The sequence below is a fragment of the Channa argus genome, chromosome 5 (assembly GCF_033026475.1).
Source record: "Channa argus isolate prfri chromosome 5, Channa argus male v1.0, whole genome shotgun sequence".
Classification (NCBI taxonomy): domain Eukaryota; kingdom Metazoa; phylum Chordata; class Actinopteri; order Anabantiformes; family Channidae; genus Channa; species Channa argus.
Genome location: NC_090201.1, coordinates 8,768,453 through 8,792,814, shown reverse-complemented (window position 1 = coordinate 8,792,814; position 24,362 = coordinate 8,768,453). Strand labels below are relative to the sequence as shown.

Below are 24,362 nucleotides of genomic sequence, written 5' to 3'. Positions count from 1 at the left end.
TACATTCTATTTATCAAGTCACTAGTCAAATTACTGGCTTAGAATATGCATTTTTCCTTTGGGGAGCTGGCAAAGCAGCAGAGACCCCCCGACATGCACACAATGCACACAAATAAAATGGTATTGTGGCCACCTATCGGTTGTTGAAGATTTGATTCTTAAATGTCAGCCCATCTTCATAACACTTATTTAAAGCATATTTGAGTTGTTAGGAACTTTCCTCCCGAGTGAGTTTCTGCTCTGCACTCCCATGCTTCATAGAGAGCTGGGAGTGTAAACCATCTACAATGACGTAAGCACGCCCCTCATGTGCGTAAAGATGTCACCGACTACCGGGAGACCAGAGCGAGTCTTGGAAGTAAGAGGCAAAAAAGTTCATTAGACCTGAGTTTAGGCAATGGTCTCTGGATCCCCGCATTAATCTTTAGATTTTGCCCAACAAAAAAAGATTCCACTACAAAATAAAACTTTAACAAGTCATGTAGTCTCGGTTATTTTTGTTCTAATTATTTTTCACAGTCAACTCCTAACAGCGTCCATATATGTGTGTGTTTCTTCTTTGCAGTGATTAGTATAGACTGGGTTCAAAGAAACAAATGTCTACACAACGTCTAAAAAAACGATTGTTGCGTGCAAAGTTTGCGCAAAAGTTGCAAAGCTGCCTGTTTTCAGGGAAACGTTTCAAGCCTTCTGTTTTATCTATGCAGCAATGTCCCCTAAACACCCGTGTTGGAAAACTAAAATAGCCGGTCGTAAAGTCACATGCACGGTGGTGCTAATCGTGCGTAAAAACTCACCAGTCCGGAGCATAAACTGATGACCGCGGCGTGTTCTGCTTGTGCATTTACGTGTCCTTTATAGAAGCAGTGCCTTAACTCCGTGTCCTCCTCCTCCTCCACCTCCCCATCGGCTGCAAAATCCGTTATGTTATCTCCTCGGGGTACTCCAAGTATTGTCACAGTGTAGAGGGGTGCAATAAATCCAGAATCCAGCGAGAGATTGAGGTGATAGCTCTGTCCGAAAGCAGATATCCTGTAGTGGATATTTGGCGAGGCCCATTGGTCGGTACTGTTGCCGGTGCTGTCGTCCAAACTTCTTCTTTTCCTTTTGAAGTGCACACTGGTTGGAAACTTGTCACCGGCTTCATTCACGCGCACCGGTGTTACAATCTCATAAGCGCTGATCTCCTCTTTTGCTGGGGGAAAAAATGCACAAGAATGATTATACAAGTCAGATTAAGCATCAATGTCACAGCAAAAAATAAATTAATCAAAAATAATCATCAAAGAGCCCAGTTGTGTTAAGCGATAGATAATTTCCCTTTTTTTTTAAAGGCAGTTGTTTTAACGCACTGCAACCAAAGTCCTGAGAGTCATGTGCTTGACTCACTTCAAAACTCATTCATTCTCTGCCCTCTGTGTCAGAAATAACTCCGGCAGTGGGGGAGTCGTTGAGTAATACCAGAGGGGCATACTCTACCTGAGCTTGAATTCAAAAGCAATCTCCCCGTAGTTGCGGCTACATTCAAGATATCAGGGAATAGCAGGAACCCCAAGCCCCAGAAGAGCACATGCATGATTGTCCACGTTCAGAGGAGTGCTGGAGCCTCAGCGTGTATTCCTGTACTAATACTGTATTCCTCCGGTCCCTCCGGGTTTTCCGACACCGGTCCGCCTGCCACATTCAATTTTATTATCCTCGACTCTTGAGTAGATGGTCTCTGGCCGGTGAAGTACACTGCTGGGACGTGAGGGCTTCGCGGATTCCCTGGCAAACATGCATACTGCAGAGCGGTGAGCTGCTCAGTCAACTGCGATGGGTTCCGCTGCAAGCTTGTTCACCAGCTCAGTAGGCGGGATCAGCCAGGCAAGGTACATTTGTGCTATGGTGAAGCCCCTCCTGTTATATAGGGTGGTCGAATATGTCAACTTTGAATGATATATGATTTGTGACAGGGTTGGGCGGAAATTACCTTGAGTCATAGGACGTTCCATTGCCCATCACCACTAACTAACTGAGTTCATAGTTGTGAGAGGTGTCAACTATTAATGTACTGTTATACAATAGGACTTACTGGTCTGTTTTTACTAGCTTTTTGTTAATCAAGTTTTAGGGGGGTAACCTGATCTGGCAGTGAAGTGGGGCCCATACTGGAAATTCCTGCCCCAAAGGGCGACAAGCCAGATAATCTGGATGAACCTCATTCAGATTATCTGGCATAGTTAGAAGTTTATGGGATCACAGGTTGACAAAGTGAAAACTGGCAGGTATTAAAGCCATACAGTAGTGATTGAGGTTTTCCAGAAATGGCATTATGTGCAAACAGTGGCTTTATGAGCTATAGCCTCTTCAATAGAACAAGGCAACAGGCTGTATAGAAGCCTTTGTAGATCGTTGTTACCTACAGGATAAAAGTGTGGGCTATCCAGTCTGCATCCTACCATAATTATGGGACATGCAGCTACAGACAGAATACACAACCTGATCTGCTAACTTTTTCTAACATACTGCAAATAGTCATAATGACTATAGCCAGGCATGTATTGTCACCACTGTCTGTAGGGATATAACTATCACAAAATACAAATATACAATTTTCAGGTTTGAGTTTGTTTAGAAACATTGTGGCTACAACATAAGTTTTTTTCACCTGAAAGCATTCAATTACTGATAGTGGTAACAGCCTGGGAATTACATTATTAATATCCATTGCAGGAGCTCCCTTAATGGAGTTATATCCAATAATATTACAGCAGATATTTAGACTTGTTATAGGAGGTCTTGTACCAATTAAATTAATAGGACAACTCTTTTTGAATTAAGTGTCCAGGTAAGCTAGGCACAAGACTGCAAAGGCATGGATGCAGAGGACAGGGTTAGATGGAGGCACATGATTCTCTGTGGCGACCCCTGAAAGGGAACAGCCGAAAGGAAAAGAAGAAGATACAATACAATACCTGTTTTAGGATTTAAAAAAAATTTGAAATTCAAGTACTTTAGGCCAATAAATCATATTTGATGTCTTGTTACTGTAATTTTACTGTACTGTACTTTACAGGAAAAAGCTACAACAGAAATACTGTCAGACAGTATTTCTGTTGTAGCTTTTTACTTCGTGCAGGCAGCTCTGTACGCCTGAACAGTTTCTTACTACAGGGTCAAACATTCATTAATAGTTCTCTATGTACATTTGCTACACTGCCTCTACTCATACGGTTTTAATACTCAACCACTACACCCACCCAACAAGTGATTGTGTTAGACTGTGTACACACACACGCACACACTGCACCTCAGTTAGACAGACTGTGTTGGGATTACGACACAGTAGTGATATAGTAATGACATATTCTGTACTGCCTTTGTTAAGTTACCAGTGACACGACTCATATTCCTTATATGTGTTAGTATAATAGACCAACAAAGCAGATTCATATTTTAAGACTTCAGATGTTTCATTTAAATAACAGCTCTAGTAACATTAACTAAGTCAGAACCTTAAGACAATCATTAAGCCAGCTAGAACCAGGAGACACAGCCGGTGGTTACCAACCACAGGGTCGGTGGTTCAAACCCTATCTATAAAACATTTTAAAACCCAAATGAAATCATACACTCATTAGCCATAACATTAAAACCAACAAAGGTCTCATTCACAGTTCACAAGTTGTGATGCTCTGTGTGCTCTGACAGCTGTCAATCATGGCTACCAATCAATTTTCCTGCAGCTCCTCTGTGGGATTGAACCAGACAGGCTACCATTGCCTATGTTGCCAGTTCACTGGTTGTCCTTTTGGGAAGTACTGTCCACTACATACTGGGTAACAATGCACAAGAACTGCTGTGTCTAGCTATCACACTTTGTTCTTGTAAAAGTCACTAAGATCCTAAAGCTTTTCTATTTTTAACTTCAATAACCGACTGTTCACTTGCTGACTAATACTGTGTGTCCCAACCATTGAAAAGCAACAAGGTAATCAGTGTTATTCACTTTACCTGTCAGTGGTTTTATCGAGTGGTGGGGTTTGTGTATTAGAGATCTAGCTTTCATCCTCAAAGCATTTTCTCTGTTAAGTATTGTATAGAAAGCATATCGCTCACCCCTAAGAGACGCGTCTAAATCCATTTTAACATTAAACAAACGATTCATAAAACTTGTTTGAATTTGTTATACGTGCCCTCCATGGCAGCTAAACATGCAATAAGCCAACATGAAACTCTTATTAGGGCTCAATGGGCAATTGTAGGATTTACTTACTTACACAGTCACCGAAGATAAACAGGTTGAAAGTCATTAGCCTAGTAACATCAACTCTAGTTGTAGTTACAACCAACTCAGCGTAACAGGAAATTCATAATATGCGCCGCATCACATAGCTCATTACAGTGTCCATTTTGTATCTGTAATCTCTGGAGGGTAGGCTGTCTTCCTAGGCATTTGTAACAAATCCAAACAGTATAAAAGAGTTACAAAAAACTGACTGGGTTCGTCACAAGCTTTTGTGAGTGACGTGAATATCACTTGTGGTAATCAAAGATGGCGGCATACATTAGTGGATTCCAATGTGCTTTTCTTTTATTGAAACAATGGTAAAGCATGTGAGTAGTGAGTCTGAAAATATAAAAGAACTGATATAATGTTAACACATTAACAGCACACACCATGTGAGTATTTATCTTAAAGACAAGGTTGGAGTTGTTCACACTCATTCTGAAAATCTAAGGAAACATTGCTTATAAAAGCAGACTTGTTCTTAATGGTAGCACAGAGCAAAACATTTTATACTGATCACCAAGTGTAAGTAATTTAGATAAAGACAACTACATTTGTACACATATCATAATTAGGATGTCAAGAAATTAAGATTTTAAAAGTTTTTTCAGTGGTCCTTAAAAGAGCTGAAGAACTATTTCACCCCCCAAATTAACAGTATTTCTGTCCTGAACTTTACTAAATTGGCCTCACTCTCACTCCGGCTGTCACTCTATTCAGAGCCATATCACTGGAGGCATCTCTGTATGTTTCCTGCCCCACAAGACTGTATGTACTGATAAAGGTTATCAGCTTTTACATGAATTCACAGCTTATTCGTTGTGTACAGACAAAATGTCCCACTATTAAAGAGGGTAACTTGGATTTGCAGGTGCACATCTAAAACAAAAGCTTCATGTGAAATCCCTGCAGTATCTGGAGGTATAAAGAGAGGATGCTGTCAGCCCACAGAATCCTTACTGAGTAAAAACAAGCCAAAAAGCTTTGTTGCCTCTGTCATTATGGTAATTACATTTGTGGGCCTGCGGTTTTGTTAATAGTCATAATCATTTTTCAGAGGACACATCGTTTCAATAAATTTCACACCAACTCTTATAATTGAGACTTTTTTTGTTCGCAGAACTAACATCATCTACTAAACATCCACGGGCCACCCTGGACTTTGACACAGTTAGCACTTATTTTGCAGGATGATGGAACTAATTAGGTATCATGGTGATTAAGGGTCACTGAAATGCTAGCATTTGGTTGTAATGAACTGTATACACTTGAGGTATTCAGAATAGCCTGCATGCGTAATCACTTTGAAGAACTCCCAAAACTGCTAAGCTTTGCATAAAAGCTGGATTGTTCTGCCCCTCTTGTTATGTGGAAATTGTTTCTCTGGGTACAACCTGAAATATCAACATGGGTAGCTGTCACAAGCCCCTTTCCACACAACCTTTCATTCATAATTAGTCCCATTTCCCAGAACACTATAAAACATCTTTTATAGCACAGGGTTCACAGGTAAGTGAAAACAGGTGTGGCTGATGTGTTAGTTGTTGTTATAGACATCCTTCAAAATAAGAAAAACTACTTCAAGTTCCTTAGTGAATTGCCTCTTGACACCTTGAAATCAGTGCCAATGTGTAACAATGAGAATGAACATCTACTTTTAACCTTTGACTGCAGCGTTTGGTCACCATTCTCAGGGAACTGACCTTTTTTCATGTTTCTCAATGGATGTGTGTTTGTGTGTGTTCTCAATGGATGGTCATCGAGGTCACCCTTCCTGAGCTGTGAGCCGGCAGCATCATTCAGGGCAGCTATCAGCAGTGTAAACTTCACTTCCCTTCCAGATCAGATAAAAGGCCGATAGCAGCAGAAACCTTGAATGGAGTAGCCAAGCCGGGCCTGGGATTTCAAAGAGATATAGTCTACACTTGTGTGATTGTGGCGCATTGGAAATCTTGTTTTACCCTGTCTCTCCTTTGGCTCCCACCTCGACAGGCTTTCCTGGCCCACTGAACTTGGAGTGAGGTGGAAAGGAAGCATGTAATGTACAGAAACATTTAGCCACATGTGTTGCTGTTTTGTACAACACATGTAGAGTAAATGACTGATGCTGTGGGAAGAAAATGTAATCCACTGAGGTAGAAAACAAAAGCAGCTCAATATTAAATAACTGAAACAAGAAGTGTCACTTTTCTAACCTGTGGTCCACAGCCATGCAACCAGAAGTTGCAGAAGTTGAAGAAATGTTAAACGTATTCTTTTGGTCGGAAAACAAAGCATTGGCTAATATTTTGACATAAAAATTCAGATAATTATTAAAAAAGACAGATTACTAGATAGATTTTGTATACTGTAACTCTAATATTCTATGTGTTTTGCTAAACTATTAAAAATAACATTTAATGCGGACTAATATGTAGTTTCCTTTCTGTAATAGTTACAGAAGCTTAGGCATTTGTGTACTGAGAACTGATGCAGAACTGACAGTTGAGCTGTCTTCATTTCAATATTGCATGCTGATTAAGATTATTTTGTAACGCTTCCAACTCAGTGCTTTGAGTGCTATTCTTCAATTAGAAGAAAGAACCCGTTTGTGCCTGTCTGCAGAACACATGTCAGTGTAACAAGTGACTTCTGCATCAAATGTTCCCCTGGGAGCCAAAGTAGGATTTCTGGTGGTGGCACACTTATGATGGCTTTCAGCATGGGCTTCCAGTAATTATGTAAACATCCAAAAACATATTTGTTCCTGTGCAGACATACACATAAAACAAGCAGATACAGATGGACACATATCCTTAACCCTTAGATGCATAAGTGGGTCAAAAATGGCCCATTGAGGTCCTTTTCTTGCAATATCTTCATAATAAATAGTTCGTTATCATTTCATAGTCCAGCTTTTACTCAAAAAACATGTTTTGGATATCACACCACTTAAATTTTTTACCTACCATTTATATATTTTACGAAATTATAGCTTCCATAGGTGGGTCAAAAATGACTCCCATTCATTTCCTATGTAATTTCACGGGAAACTCTGATTCTCTGACTGTCAGGAACATATATTCTGTGGACCACACAGACTATCACACATGCTCTTTTACACAGTAGTCATGAAGGACAAGCACACACATCTCTGAGGTAAAGAAATGCTAACTTAAGTGTATATATTGCGTGTGTGTGTGTTTGCCTATCCATGCATGTGTACATTTATTTATATAGCTGCATAATGAGCAATGGTTTTCTTATTATTTGAAACATTCAAGTAACAAAGATCGTAAAGTCAATATTCACATCCAGAAACAAGTAGTTTGTCAAAACTGGTACTGGGATGAGAGAAGAAAGCAAGGAAAGAGAATTACACACACACACGCATATAATCTCTCTCACACAGGGCATGAGAGAGTATTACAAATTACGTACCACAGGGTCAGTGGTTCAATTCCTGGATCCTTCTTGTTACGTGTCAAAGTGTCCTTTAGCAAGACAGTGAACCCAAGTTGCTCCAGATGGGTCAAGTGAGCACCTTGTATGGCAGCTACTGCCATCGTTGTGTGTGGCTGGGTGAATGAGAAGTAACATTGTAAAGCGCTTTGAATAAAATGCACTATATAAGTGGCCATTTACCATGTACACACTGACACAAAATGGATGCTGACATTGTTCTATTGCTGTTGTGTAATTGTCTTTTTAAAAGGTGTTAACTGTTAAAAATGTTAAAAATACTAACTAAAAATATTTCAAACAAGAAATAAAACTGTATGAAGAAAAATAAAATACACAATATAATACAAATTCTTATTATTATTAGATTATTTTTAACCAAAATGACAATAGTGGCATAAAAACATTGATTCTATCTGGTCATTTTTGACCTGCTTATGGAAGAGTGAAGGGTCCAGTCACTTGTGCAACTAAAGGTTAAACCAGCAATGTCACACGCTCTCATTCTTTTAATTGGTGAGTTTTAACAGGGTTGAAGCGTGGGGGGAGTGATTTTGTAAGCTGGCTTTTAGGATGGTCCTGGGTAAGTTTATATTGGTTGAAAGCTGTGCGAAAACAACACTCAACATCTGAAGTGCAATTAGGGCTTTGGAGGAGCTTTCACAGACCACAAGATAGAGGTCTGGACTTTGCCCAAGTAGTACAGCAGCTGTCAGCAGGTCCCTACAAAATCAGAATGCTTCCCAGATTCTCTGCTCTCTGTGGAATGGAAACAAAAGAGTTCATGCCAAAGACCAAATTAATCAGATCCTAGAATGAAGACAGCAGGAGAAAGAAGTCATCAGTGGTTTAGTGTAGTCTGAAAACCAGTGTGACATAAAGTATGCCACACACACTAAGGGAACACAAACTCTTTGGATATTCAAGTGCAAAAAAGTCATCACTGCTCCCACATCTTTTTTTAAAAAGACTTAGATGAGTTAGTCTCCCTCCACTAAAACTTTCAGCAAACTTTGTATTCACTTGGTAGGGCAGTCGCTGCAGGAGTTAAAGGTTAAACTTCCGATTCACGGAAAACCCCTCAGCAGTGCCATCAAACGTGCAACAATTTCCCATGGGTGTCAATAACATACATTTAATAAATAAACCATAAAAAAATGACTTAATTATATTGTGTGCACCTGGTGAGAGGTAGCAGCTGCAGTAGGTGGGGTCAGAGGGTGGAAGGCTAGCTATGAAAGTGTGCAGCCCCCCTTGGCACACTCGCTTACAGAGATAATGACATTATGTAGCAGTGAACGTGTTTCTCAGAGTTGTGATGTCATCAGTTTGGAGTTTTACATAGATGTGGCCTTTTTTCCACGTCAGCTCACTTGGAGTACAGTGTGATGACGTAACCACTCTCGGTCGCAAGATAAAGTAACAAATAATAGGCATCATGACAGCAAGTTTTCTTTGACATTACAGACGACATGGCTCTTTCCCTTTAGCTGATTCAAGCAGTTATGCTTAATAAGGATAAAGCTTGTAGTGTACAGACATACAAGAGACCACATGCTAATCTTAAAGCACATGCAGATCTCGTTAAAGTGACACTGGGCCTCATGCAAGAACAAGTCGTATGAACAGATTTTTGTTGCCATTCAACAATTTTCTCATATCTTCTATACCCAGTATCGTCCGCTCATACACACCTGACAGTGGAACAAAGCTGGAATTTGGTCTCATACATCTGAACGTTATTCCCTCATTTACCTCAAATATTAGTCATAAATTGGTTTGCTCGCCTAATAGTCTAACTTCATGATGGATCAACTATTGACTTTATTGATGACATGCCCTGACAGATGCACAACACATCTTTTCATTGTGTAGCCTTTTTTGATATGACCACTGATTATTATTTTATCATTTATTTTCTTGAAAAATCTCCTCAGTACCAGACAGTTTGCATTCACTCTTGACATTTGTATGAATGGAATTTCATCACAAATTTAAATAGGTAGTCATATGCTTAAACCTCATTACATGAATCCTCTCCTCCTCACAATCCAGTACTAATCATGAAACACGCAATTTAGGACAATTTGTGCAGCTCACATTTACAAGTAAATTAACTTCAAACATGAAAATGTTCTTGCATGAAGCATTTTGTTTCTTTGTGCATCAAACTAAATCATTTCAAGAAAACTTTAAAAAGTTCACATAAGTCAAAATGCAAAAATATTTTTTCATAAAAGAAAAAACGTAGCTGACACTTGAACTGAAAACTGTTTAACAGTTTTAGGCACAGATCTTTACATCCCACACATCATTCTAGGACCCATTTCCCCTCTGCTGCATCCATCCCTTTGTCATATTGGATATAGTTTAGTGTTCTGGGTCAAGGACTCTATTTTGTGGCTGTCAGGGAATGTAGAAAAGGCTGGCCCGGGTCCTGCTGGCAGGGCCACTGTGTAAATGGGTCGTCTGGGACCATGAGGAGCCAGTGAGCTCACTATAGCTGACAGGCGCACAGCAGTGTGCACCAGGACCCCAGCTGGGTGTGAGGGGGAAATCTTTACCACAGGGAAGACCTCCAGTAACACACATATGGTTTGAATGAAAGAAGACATAAAAATGTGTGATCTAATTGAAATGCATGCTTATTATAGAGGACAGAGCATTAGCAAATGTTGATGTTACCCATGCTGTGCAGCTGCAATAACTAGAAAAATGAGTTCCACAGCATCACCTGGAAAACTGTATTTCCCTCGCCGGTGAGAGCAAAACAGAGGATGTCTTTCACTAACTGGGTTTCATTGTCTGTCTTAATCTAATCTTTCACAAGACTGTGAGGATTATCACTTAACAAAGAAATTATTTTTCACCAAATCTGTTTTAAAGAATGAATAATCGTATTATTGTTTAATACAGTGGGGTGAAAGGCACCAAGTGATTTGACAGCTTTGAATGACAGCACTGTACTATATGTGCTACAGAAAACACAGAATATCACCAGTCAGTCTCCAGGTTTCAGTAGAACACACACACACATATAGATATATAATACAATAATACGGACCTTAACATTTATAGTGGCGCCTGCTCTAGTGGGCAGACCACTCTAGGCTAAAGGATGTGACTCTTGGTGCCATGGATCTAGACATTTTTAGCTGTACTTCTATGCTGCATTCATGCTCTTGATAGGAAATTCAGTGCTAAAGACTCAATGACACTTTGCTGGGGTTGAAAATGCAGAAGAAACTCATTGTTAGGCTGTGGCAGAATTTCTCTTGTTTGTGTTTTGTTCATGTTGGATACCTGTGCTGCAAATACTGCCGGGATAAGAAAAATACATCACACTTCTTTAGAGTTGATCGGCTTTTTGCCATTCAAACCATCTCTTTTCTACTGTGTACGGTTTTCTTTAGGAATGGACAGCTTCAGACACACAGGAAATATCCAATGTTAGATGACTAGGATTCCTTTAGATTACATCCAGGAAATAATTTTTCTTCAGCCAGATACAAACATGAGGGTAAGGAAGGTAGACAGATCTGTTGTAAGATGATATGGAAAAAATATAAAAGGTTACTGATATTGTAAATAACGAGGTCACATCACTGCATATTAGTTTGGAGTATGCTCTGGCTTAATTTCAGTTGTCCGTGTGACTTTAAATCTCTGTCACGCCTCTGGTCAACTGTTAGGAAGGTCTATGTAATTTAAGCTGATAATAACCTGAGTCACAGTTTTTTTTATGAAATATCTAATATAATATTGTTTTTGTAGTTGACAGAGGTCTACAGTCTACTGGAGTGTAATCAATTCCAAACATTTTGAAACTTCTGTACAGTACGTTAAAACATGTTAACATCTGTCTATGAGAAGGTGATAAAACACCCTTGTCCAACTTAATGTAAATCAAATTACATGTCAGACTTTATATGCACATGATAGAAACCAGGGAACCAAATAAAAAAAAAAAATAGCGTAGCACCTGGAAGCATGGAGGAGTCTAAGTTTCATACTTAGCAAGCCAAAACCCATCACATCCCTCTCCTGTGGCACCTCATTGTTAATCACATCTTTTCAGGTTGGTGCTGGAAACCAGCTGTACAAGAATGTTTTAATATTACAGGAATGCCAACTTTGACATAAAAACAATGCTAAAACTTAAAAGCAGCATGTGATTTTACTGCGTTTGGAGGGCAGGAAGCTGCATTGTTGCCTGTGTAGGAGGAGTGCAGATCTGTTTTTGACATCAGTCAGAAATAGAGAAACCGTTTTCAAGTAGCTCAGCTCTAAATATCTATGATACGGTAATTAAAGCTTTGACCCCTCAAAAGAGGCACAACACAATCAACTAATAGTGGTCACATGTGGGCTGGTTTTTAATCAGTGTGGAATGGAAAGTCAATTCCCTGCACAGCTGGGCTTTCAGAATGCTTCACTCAGAGTAAGAAACAACTGGACTGGGCTGAAGGTAAAAGAGAACATGAGTCCATGTGGTTTAATACAGAATTGCTGGATTCACAGTTAACTTTGACAACAGAAGCATTTTGAACCACAGGTCAGTTCAAAAGTAGCATAACATTAATTAGCTACGTTAAAAATGACGATATCTTGCCTTTCTGCACCGTTGCCATGCTCTTGTGCCTTGTCTCCATTTGTCCCAGACAGCGATGGTGTTCAGCAGTCATCATTAACACTGCACTTTTCTAAGCAGCTAATTGAGTCTTTGCTAAGCCCTGCTCCCCGAATTACTGCTACAACAATTGAGCTTTCCACTATGAATGGCTTATTGTTCACAACAATGGCAGATCTTACATCAAAACTCTGTTTTGAAAGTCGACTCTGTCAGTCGTAGGTTGAATAGATGTCTGTCCTCAAAAAAATATTTAGCAAAATCAGCAAATGCCAGCTTATTAATGGTAACACCATGAGCTGATTAGGGCCTCAGTCTGTAGCTCTCTCTTTTTGAATGTTTTAAACGGCCTGGTTTACAACATGGCTTCACATGTCATGCTAAACAACTAACCACATGAAACAAAGAGCTGCATGATCCTGCGCTTGCTATATGGTTTCAGCATTGTAGTAATATAAATAAAAGCACAGTTAAACCACCTCTGTTTTAGACTTGCCTAGTTACGGTTGTTAAGCGATGATTGGACTCACAGTAGTAGTTGGCAATTGGTTAATAGAGACTGTCTATACCATGTATATAAGGATTACTTTCATTTCCTAAATGAATCTTATTTTCAACTATCCCTAAAACTAATATTATCTCTATCATTCGAGCATATCTGTCAGTCTCCAACCTAGCTTGTTCATCTGTGCTGTAGTCCTCCCGTTTTCATTCAAAAACCCATTAAACACATCGGCCAGACACACTGCTCTACTCATGCCAAAGCACTTGGTTTTTCTTAAAAAATGTTGTCCCGAATCCCTATAATGTTTTACAGTGACTGCACATGAAACATGTCACAGAGTGGAGCAGTTTTTCTGGCTGATGTGTTCTTAATCAGTTTTGGAAAACAGAAGAGGTCACTGCACACGGACCAACAAACTAATCCAGGTTGTAGACGTCAAATGTGAGTAGAGGAGATTCATTGTTGGTTTAAGTGCCTGTATGGGGGTTGTTGAAAATACGATTCAAAAACTCCTCCTGGAACCTGGTAAGTCATGCTGCTTTAAGTCCCTTCATATCTACGTTGATGTAAAATCTTGTTATAATCAATTGGTTATAAAGCATCTTCTGTCTAAATTATGGAACAGCCACTCTTTCATTTATGCCTTGCTTCATTAGATATTTCTCAATATATTTGATGTTTGATAATAGATCTAATGATTTAATTTTTCACAAAAGCACTTATGCAAACCGCTCCTCTTATTTAAGTGTGTAAACTGACTTGACTGGATTAAAATCTATGGGCCAAATAGGAATATGCACCAGCCAAGTAAGTATGTGCTGTGGGTCTCATGACCTGGAAGCAAGTAAACTTTGTTTGCCTTATGTGGCCTCTTAGTCAATCAGGTGATTTGGTACCATCCATAAGGCTTTTATCCCTTAGATGCACGATTGACTGGATTCTACACTATTAAGTGGGTCAAAAATTACCCGTATTAGAATCAATGTGTTTTCATGCCACTTTTGTTATTTTGGTTAAAAATAATCATTTGTATTATTTTTTTGTCTGCACAAGAATGATGTCTTGTTTGAAATATTTGTATTTTTCCCTTTTCAAACATTTTAAATTTTGAAAAGAAAATAGAAAATAGAACAATGTCAACATCCATTTTGTGTGTGCGTGTGCGTGTGCATGTAGATGGTGAATGGCCACTTATATAGCTCTTTCTATCCAAAGCGTGTTACAATGTTGCTTCTTCTCATAACAACTTTTCATTACTTTTCATTATGAAGATATTGCAAGAAAACGTCCTCACGGGGTCATTTTTGACCCACTTGTGCATCTAAGGGTTATTCTGTTCTTATCATTCAGTCATGATTCACACAACAGATTATACAGATAGTGTACATTTCTGGTGATTTGGACCCAAAAAAAAGTTTATTCATCCATCAGCTTTCACATTGTTGAGTAAATATATGTTAACATATTGTTTTCTGTAACCTTCGTTATTAAAGAAGATGATGGTCTTCACCTCTCCTTTACATTTTGGTTCCTGTTTTGACTCTCTCCTCTGCTCGCTTGCTTGCTTGCAGTCTGCTGGACATCCTGCTGACACTATTTTAGCCCCTTTCACAAGGGTGTGCTGACCGCAGCCTGCCTTTGTAGTTTGTATACTAAATGCACAGCAGAGAGGGATCCCTTTTGGGCCCGTGGTTTCCTGAAACAAGCCATCTGCAACTGCTCCCCTCTCTACATACCCCGAGGAAAGAGGAAGGCACAAATAAAGTGGATTCATATACTGTGTGGACCTCAACAAAGAAAACAGCCATTTTGTTGTCCTGCTGTGGACAGATTTACTTCAGTCCATAAAACCTTTTATAGCTTCCACTCATGGCAATTATCATCTCTTTTTGATGTTTGACAAAGGTCTTTCTCTTAAAATTAAGGCATTTTCTTTTTATAAAACTGAGTTATATGGATCTTTAAAGTCATGTTCAGGTTTGATTTTGTGCTCTTTCATTAACCTTATGACACGTTTTTGGTATTAATGAAGACGACTGAGCGGTGGTGTTATATGATTAGATGTCAAAAAGCTTCAACAATAATTCGATCTTTATGACTGATATGATAATCTAATGTGTCAGCAGCTTGCTGGCAGGATGCTGATGAGCTGCAGGACAATAGCCAAGTGGGGTTTTCCTAATCGTCACTGCAGATACTGAGCCTGCTCTGGCAAGTTTCAGTTAATGATGGGAACAGGAAAGAATGAAAGGTGGAAGGAATAAACCGGAAATAAAAGCAGAAATCTTATTTAGCACGACAAGTGCCATTGAGCCCTCTCACTTTAACTCCAATAGAAATTCTTTATAAAAAAAACTTTCTAGGTCGCAACAACTCAGGCAACTTTTTTCATTTACTTATACCTGTTAAGGTGCAGAGTAGAAAATAATTGTCAGCCACTAAAGGAAAAGATTGACCACATCAAACAATACTGCATCCTGTTTACAAAGTTTCATTCAGCTCAAATCAAACCATCAGGTTATGTGTGACCATAAAAATGAAAGAGATTGTAGCTTCAAGTAATTAATGACTGTAAGTTATAATATGGGGATGGAGTTCACTGTGTCAAACAAAAGTCCTCCATGGAATGGTACAAAATGTAATTTCAGACCAACTGTGAACACAAAAAACCCCATAAATACAGAGGTTAAAGTGCATCTTGTCTTCTCACTGCCCTGCTTGTTTAGGCTATTATCCATCAGAATTTACAACATTTTAAAGTGTACATTTGTTTATGCCTCAACTGTCATGTTTGTTTGAACAAATATGCTCTAGCCTATCCATAAAATGTCTGGCAGTCATTAAAGAACAGGCAGATAGTAACTGACGGTCAACAGAACTACACAGCACCGAGAGATGAATGCAAATGAAAGCACATTTTTCAAGCAGCCAACTTCTCAGCAGACCTCTGTGCCACCCTTTATACATCCTGCATAACAATTACAATCACTTTAATTGCTCCTAGAATGCAGCAACCCACTGCTTATTCATTTTAGAAAACAGCATTGAAACTTAAACCTTGATTCCAAAATTACAAACACTGTAACACTTATGGACACACTTAATTTACAATTACTTCCAAACCACAACAAAACAAGTCAAACTCACAATAAGACCGCAGTCAGATGTATAACTACATAATGTTACAGCCAAATCCCTTCAGCATTGTTTAAATCATGGATTATTTTAAATAAAGCCGGCACATTATTTTACCATATTACAACAGCTGAAGCATAAACATGTCATCCCTTTGCTCCACAGCGGCTTTATTAAAAAGTTATAAATTTCATTTATTCAGATTTCTTGCTGACTGAGGGAATCTAAAAGAACCTTGTGCTCCTGGCATAGAGACAAAATATGGACCCCAGAATCTGGTTTGTCACCATCCTAAATCTAATATGCAATAGCTGCAATTCACAGCCACATAACAAACAATTAAACTGTGACATTAGCTTGAATTTAGAGCTATAACACAGTATATGACAGAGTTCCCCCTTTGCAAACTTCGCTCTACACCCCACAGAGCCTAAGTGGGTACTTGAGGACTTCAAATGAATAACAGACAAACCTAATTACGACATTACCATCTCATTAGTTTAAACCTTTTAAGCTGATGGTTCTTTTAGTTTTGGTTTTATCTGATAGCACAGCAACTGAGAGGCCTGCAGGGGAAAAGGGCCCTTAAGAGCCAGCCCAACATCCTCCCCTGAGATTTCTCAACTTGCCATGATTCCCTTAGCAGTACTGGACAGTAATGTATTAATGCAGCCGGGGAAGTGCACTTGGACATACATTATTCCACATGCATAATACAAAACGTGATGGGACATGAAAACAGTATGTGTAACTGTTTCACAAGGACAGTGTCAAAAATGTTGAGATAAATCCCTATAATGTGAAAAATTCAGGCACATGTGCAGACACTGACACTGCAGATAGTGTGCAAGGACAAATCATTTTCTGCCGCACACAAACATCTTTATAAAGTTTGTCCCCACTCCGTGCATGTGCTGTCACCATGGCTAAAGTAGTAGCTGGATGGTAAATACGAGATGAGTTGATGTGGGGGATTTAGAGTTGTTTAAATTGACCTGTTGGAGCTGAGGTGTGTAACAGAAACATTGTCTTTGCTAATAAGCGATAAAAAATACCTTTTTTGATCTTTTGCCTCTGATCTTTTCATGGTTTTGTCGTGGACTCCTTATTTATCCAGGGACCCTGAGTTCTACGAGTGGAGAATAAAGCAACTGTGAAGTGTGACACTGGTGCTGCCACAGATAATGGTCTAATTACAGTTTTGTTCATTTCAAGATTTGTTTTCCCCATTCTTCTGATGAAACAGCTCTGGGAAAGCTCTTATTGCGAGCTTTCAACAAAACCATCAATCAGCCATATGTTTTAAGTCTGTCTCTGTTTGATTTATCTCACTGTGGTTATCATACAGAAACAGTGACAAACACATTTAAAAATATGTATAAATATAGTTCAGTTTTTTGTTCATTTTACAAACAACCTTGCCTGTAAAGAATTTAATGTCATGTAAAAATCAGTTTTAATAGAAAAATCACAGAAAATGAACATGATGATAAACCAGATGAAACCACATATCTCATACTTGAGTTACTGGGTGCTGTAATGTGATCAGTGAAACGGGCCGATTTTTTTTTTCTTCAGTACATTGAAGATAGATCAAGATTATGGCTTTTAATTTCACTTTAGGCTTGTTTTCCATAGTACCGCTCCATCCAGCTGGATCTTGTGAGCTTGAGCTTTTAGCTGTGCAACCATTTCCAGTATTTTAATCAGTGTTTATACGAGAGTCTGCCTGACCCTGATATGGATTGGATGTGGTAGCCCAGGGGAGCAGGGACCAGCACCCTCCCATCCTGCCTGCTGAATGGAAATCAAATGGGAGATCACATCTTCAAACATAACCAAGCATCATGCTTTATGTACCAAAATCTTAAAGCCAGAGGAACTCTGTATACTCGTCATATCCTTTCAGAGGAATCATCACCCACTGCCCCTCTCTGAACCACGCCAACAGCACCATGCTGCCAAAGGGAAGTCCCATGCAGCTAATCGTTTCCAGCTCAGGTCAAGTTTGGCACGGTGAGTCTGAGTGAAGTCAAGACACAATTACCCCACCTCCTTGCTTTTGCAACAGAGACAATCGATAAAAACATGCAGAACAAGATCCAGTACATCTTTGTTTACTGCACTAAAAATGAATGTGTGTGAAAATGTGACACTGCAATTTTCAACAGTGACACACTGCTGTGTCACAGAGCTTGATCTTTGTTGAAACACAACAAATAAACACTCCTTCTATCTGCCAATGTGGTAATAAAGTCAGAGTTTAGTTTGCAGATTTTGTGCCTGTGTGTGTGTGTGTGTGTGTGCGTGTGTGTGTCAGAGGACACCAATGTTCCAGTGACAGTGTTTCTAAGAAAGCTGTGACTATGAATGAATCTCAGATTAGCTGAGACATGGTGTGTCCCACCAGATGGAAACATTCAAATTCAGAATTTGAGTTTCCAGGAGAACAGGCTGTACCACTGCAAAGACACACACTCTCTTCATCGTGGTTTAAATCTGATAACAGGACAATTTTGTCCAAATGCTCCTCAAAATGTTTGTCCAATACTCCTTTATGACCAAAGGCTTCCGATGGCATCATCACCCCAGCTATATTTTTTTCTGCATAGTGAAAACAGATAAAAAAAAAAACAGTAAACATAATAGATGCCTGCTCTGTCTTTGAATTTAAATGTATTTATTCTCTATGGGTTTAATGGTCTGTCTGCTGCTTAAAATAATAAATAAATAAAAAACTCGTTGGGTCCCCATCATCTCTTTGTAAAAAATATTCTCCACTCACTCCTCTGCTCTGCCATGCAGGGGCAGCTCTACAAGAAACACAGTCTGCAATGAAACCGTAAGTTTGTGAAATCCTGTAAGAACTGACATACAATGCAGGAATGAATGAAGATTTATGACTGCATATTGCTTGCTTGTCTAAAACTGTTTATATGTAACTGCCTTCTTGTCGTCCACTGTTTTGGATTTCAGTATAGTTAATGTGCCTAAAAGTTAGGGTTACGGAGCATATGTAAATACAATAAATAAGACCATTTGACAAGGGAAGGAAGAAAAGAAGGGAGGAAAAAAGAATGGATGGCAATCAGGATGCAATTAAAGAAGACAGGAGGGAGGCTAGAGAAAATAGAGAAAATTATTATATCCCACCAGTCCTTAGAAAATAAATAGAGGTGCGTTTGTGGGATATGATAGACATCAGCATCAGGTTTGGACTGGCTCCAAAAAAGTTATTCTCAAATGCTGGCAATGGCATTTGCTGCATCGAAGCATTTCAGGATTGTTTTTAAGACAAAAAACGTGTGTGTGTGCCAGTAGCTCCATTCTGTAGAACAGCTCAGGCAGTGATATTCAGAGAGATTGCTAATTTTAGCTTTTAAAAATCTGATAAATGGAAGGGCTTTGGCCTGTCTAAAAGACCAACTTATTTAGTTTTTAGTGAAAAATACTGAAAATGAGTTCCTGTCATTTCCCCTACTCACAAAAGGCAGCATTCCAAAGTTTTTAATCAAACGTGTGAGAAAAACCGCTGTGGCAGAGAGAGCAGAAACTCTGATTTGTTTCAGAAGATCTGTTTTGTCATGTCATGAACAACCACAAGAATGAAGAACGTTTTGCGGCTATGTTTAAAAAAAAAAATCTTCAGATTACAGAAACTCTCGATGGTGGTGCTCGATGCTGATGGTCTCGGATGAACACTTTAAATAACCGGTGCATGTCCTATTGTCTTCCAGTGAACAAGGCTAACGCTAACAGCCTATGTTCAGCATAGCCCTTATCCCCGCCGCATCAGCACTGATTGGACAAGAACTTATCCATTAAACAAAGGTCAACTCTGATTAGCGAAACTTGAATGTATGAAAACAAGCTTGCTTGCAGTGTACGTGAATCCCTTACTGTCCAGAATACAAACGTTTGGCCGGTGTTGCCAATAATGCTGTGGTTTTTGCATCAGTGCTCAATGTTATCAGTAAGTCCTTGGGAAGTTACGGAATAGACTAAATAGTCTACCTCTGTTTGACATATACTCATTCTTCTTTTCCTGTTTTCCTTCCATTTGATATGTCTGGTCAATGGCCTCGTGGCCAGGTGGATGATCCTGCCACAGCCCAATATTCATCTTCGAGTAAACCCACCATCACACAGTCTTCAGATGCTGCTCAGAAACCTCACACATTACACATTTGCAGCTTTGGCAACAATTCATTAAAATATTTTTATGAAGTCAGGCTTGGAACAGGCTTGGTTGAAGCTCCACAAACCACGGTGACAGGGAGATGAAAGCCAAGCGTTGAAGGGGCAGCACAGAAACATGGCGGTGTTGCCTGGTGCCAAAAGTCCATGTTTTAGGTTCAATCCCCTCACTCCTTTAATGTCAACCCAAGATGGTTTGTTTGTAAAATTCAGGACATTCCCCTGAGTTTCATGTGTTTACAACCTCAAATTGGGCTGCTGTTCTGTCATTATCAAACCCTCTGCCAATCACTGAATTCACAGACAAGCCCAACCGCCTCACATGGACATCATTACGCATGTGATCCAGGGGCTGTGTGTTGCTTTCCGGTGTCTGCAAATATTACTGTACTTAAATCACAGAAATGCCAATCACAACAGAAATCCAACCTATTTATTTTTCATCTATGCGAACAATTCCAACGGGAGGTGGTGAGGTTGTGCCAAACTCATCATGTTCCCTCCACTTCAGCACGGCTGAATCTAGTTTTGTAATTTTTTCAATTCGACTTATTCATTCATGTTAGGAGCAGCAGGGCCACAGTAGTGCCTTTCTCTGTGAGGGAGCAGAGGAGATGCAGGATTTAAACTGTCCCAGATGAGCTGCAGTCCATCCGCTCTTGTATCTGTCTGCAGTTTCTGAGAACACCCCAGATGGGGTCAGGAGACCACACTGAACAAGGGCACATATTGAACTTTTCTTCGCTGATGTGTTTTAATGTGGCAGCGTGTTTTTCCTCAGGATTCAAGTTCACTTATTAGTCATCATTGCTGGGCAATGTGACGAAACATGCCTGCGTGAGCCACAGAGTGTGGAACAGCATGTGAAGTGTTCTGACTGGCAATGAAAAATTAACCAGGCTTGATTGAATAAACGGATGTGTTATGTGTAACGATATGATGGCCCGGGCTGGGGCTTTTGTGTGGAGGATATGTTGCTAATTCTTCCTTCCTGGCCTAGTTTGGGACTGCTGCATTGTGTTAGGGTGGTATTCATCATCAGAATAGGTGGAGGTGTGCTACACATGCCTGAACCGAAGTTCAAGGACTCATTGTAGGAAAAAAAAGATTTTTACTGTGTTTGATCTTTCTAAAAACTACATTTAACTCTCCTTACTGTCCTACTGCACTATAGATAGATCCACTTTAAAGCTAAGGGAAGACAATGATCTGACGTTCTTCACAGTGGTGGACAATACACCACTCGTCATTTTTCCAAAGAAATAATAATAACTCAAGGTGACTTTCAGCCACTAACAGTTCTGTTGTCCACTATTGTAATATGCAGCACATGAACATAACTGCACGAGAAAGCCACATTAAGCTGCCATGGTTATAAATATGAATGTGACCACAGAACTCCACAGAAACAAAACCTAAGTCTCCAGTTTATTGTGACAAGTTAAACGTGTTATATGCAAAGCTGTTTCTCGTGGGAGATTCCAATTGTTAAATATTCAATTTGTTGAGTCACCCACATCTTTGCAAGTTTAACTCTTCAGAGTCGTGGGGATTTCTGGAATTTCTGTACTATTTCTGAGTGCTGTTTTCCACATTGTGTTGCTGCTCGAGGATAGTTAGAATTCAAGATCTGAAAAGCCCACTTCACATCTTTTCCTCAATTCATCTCAAATCTGTTGACAACTTGTCAAAAAAATCAGCAAGAAGGGGAGAAAGATGGATTCCTTCAGAAAGAGTGGGACTGATAAGAGCAGCAAAAGAGAAAGAAGTGTATGGGAGAGTAGAAAGAGCAAGTTTATTTACGCCTTCGCTGGAGCAGGAATGAGCTCACAGGCCAGCTGCATCTTGTTGGGGGGGTTAGAAACAGGAGTGAAAAGGAGGAGCGAGGGAGAGGGAAAGAGAGGAGTCGGATCAGAGATCATCTCTCATTCCCCAGACTCTGCTTCAAAGTCCTGCAAATGCATCAGGGAGGTAAAGCCACAAATATGGCCTTGAAATTCAACCACAAAACATGCACCAATACAAAACATGCAGTTCTGTGTGCATCTGGATGAACACGCGTGGAGATGCAGACTCAGAACCTGAGCTCGTGCACACATGTTGGGGTGGAATTGTTCTGCTGAGGCTGCGAAATGAGCAAAGTGGGTTAAGAGGTGAGGGAAGTGGAGCAGTAATTTTTGAGCGAAATCTGCAAGAGAGTATCTGGTGACAGACACCAACTCGCAGCTCAGGTCTAACAGAGTTGTTGACTGGCTGCGCGGGTGAACAAGATAATTTTCACAAACAGGAATATACACAACGATTTGTGCAAACATCATTTTGCTTTGTAGTAAACATTTAGAGAGCACTCAGTCTGAAAAGTGGCTCCTAGGACCACGTGTAGCACATTTCTTCCTCTCTTTTAAAACATGAAAAGTATCACCGTAGATATTCAACACTGGAACGCTGCAAAGCTTGTATTTCTAATGAACAGTCCTCCTTTTTCAGCCCCCCTGTAATATTCCCACTGTGCATTGTTGTTATTTCGCATTCCACAAAGGTATTGTCCCGTTTTTGTGTCGAGGTATACACTAGAGGTTTCCCAGTAAGTGGTGTAATGAGGGGGGGCTGACAAAGGTTGACAGAGGGGAATTAGTGCCCACAGAGCCCCTCAGTCGGGGGCAGATGAGGGCCAAAGCCGAGGCCTTTTGTCTCCGCCAGCAGGTCCCAGTCTCCACGTCCAAGCACTAAGGCGAACTACCAACTATCGTCTGTACACTCAGTGTTGCAGCACGATTACAACAGCCCCACAGATTCTTCCATGTCTTTATCACAAAGGGTGTGTTCAAATCCTTAGATTAGCCTCGTCTAAAATCTGGATCTCGTCACTAATCACTTCCTTCTGAAACCCGATGTGAAGTGGGAGCTCAACAATTGAACTTACCTCAACCCTATGCACAAACACAAACAACGGCCAAAACCACAAAGATGTGGAAAGTTTTATCAGGTTATTTAAAATAATCTAATCCTGTAAAATGTAGGAGCAGCTCTGAAAAAATTTTTTTAGAAGGAACTATGAGAAGAATAAACCAAGTCAAAAAATGGACCCCTATTCAAATATACACTCATGTGACTGATTAATCGCTGACTAGTTTATCTAACTCCACTCTCAGACATTGTTTCCACCCAGATGTAAATGTCCACCTACGAAGATGAAAGATTATTCCTCTAAACAGCTTTGCTCCCAGGGTGGGAGGCTAAACAAGAACCTGGTGGCGTGGCAGAGGCCCAGAGAGGCAGATGAAAAGCTCTGTAGGCTGATAAGGAAACCAGGCAGACTGGATGATGAGTAACCAGAAACCTGGCCTGTAATGGGGAATTGGCAATTTACTGGGGTTGCCTGACAGCTGCTGGCTGTGGTTGACTCAGGGAACAAGACAAGGCCACCAAGAGAGAGAGAATGAGAGGGGACAGAATCAGAGGAATGGGATTCCTAAATAAGTTAGGGCACAGACGAGTGCAGAGAGTTCTGCTTAGTTTGAGGAAGCAGCTTCACTTCGGTGCAGTCTCCTTATTCAAAACCAAGTTTTGGCATATGGCTGCATAACCTTAGTTCTCTAAAGATTGTAGATCATTTTGTAAAGATTACCTCATGCATTCTTAGAAAATAAGACAGGAACTACAGTCTGTTGTTAATCACAATATAAATAAAATAGTCTGACATTTAGGGATGTTGGGCTGATTTGCTTATTTGCCAAAAGTGAGATGAGGAAACTGATTTCAGTCTCAAACTACATCCAGCAGGTGGTTAGCTTAATCAGCAAAAAGGCTACAAACGGGAACCATCAGCTGGCCTGGCAATGTCAAAAGTAACAAACACCAGCACCTTTAAAGTATTTACAGTATCTTTTTTGTTTCAGTCTTACAAAAAGCCAACATTTTTATTCTAGACGTTTAAAATGAAGTCCAACACACATGAATGGCCAAAATTATTTGTCCTGGGAAAAATGATGTGAATATTTAAAATGACATGCGATTGTTGCTCTTTGTTAAGTCATAGATTGTGCTTTTGGTTTCTAAATAGTGCTGCTAAAACCACAGCACTCCTCAGCTTATGTGCAAATTAAAGACACAAGACTTTGTACGTTAGATGGGGAATGAGTTTTAACACAGTTCTACAAGCTGATTTCTCTGCTTCCATC

At 39.8% G+C, this 24,362-nt stretch overlaps 1 protein-coding gene across 1 annotated transcript in view; it reads right to left on the bottom strand.

Annotated features, from left to right (window-relative positions):
• adamts9 (ADAM metallopeptidase with thrombospondin type 1 motif, 9) overlaps positions 1–1,856 on the bottom strand; it is a 38,634-nt gene extending 36,778 nt beyond the window's left edge. The window contains exons 1-2 of the mRNA XM_067505175.1: positions 1,480–1,856; positions 798–1,195 (exon numbers count right to left, since the gene is read on the bottom strand). Of these exons, the coding sequence (XP_067361276.1) occupies positions 798–1,195; positions 1,480–1,576 (495 nt within the window). The 5' untranslated portion in view covers positions 1,577–1,856. The remainder of the gene's footprint in view (positions 1–797; positions 1,196–1,479) is intronic.
• Positions 1,857–24,362: the final 22,506 nt, after the last annotated feature.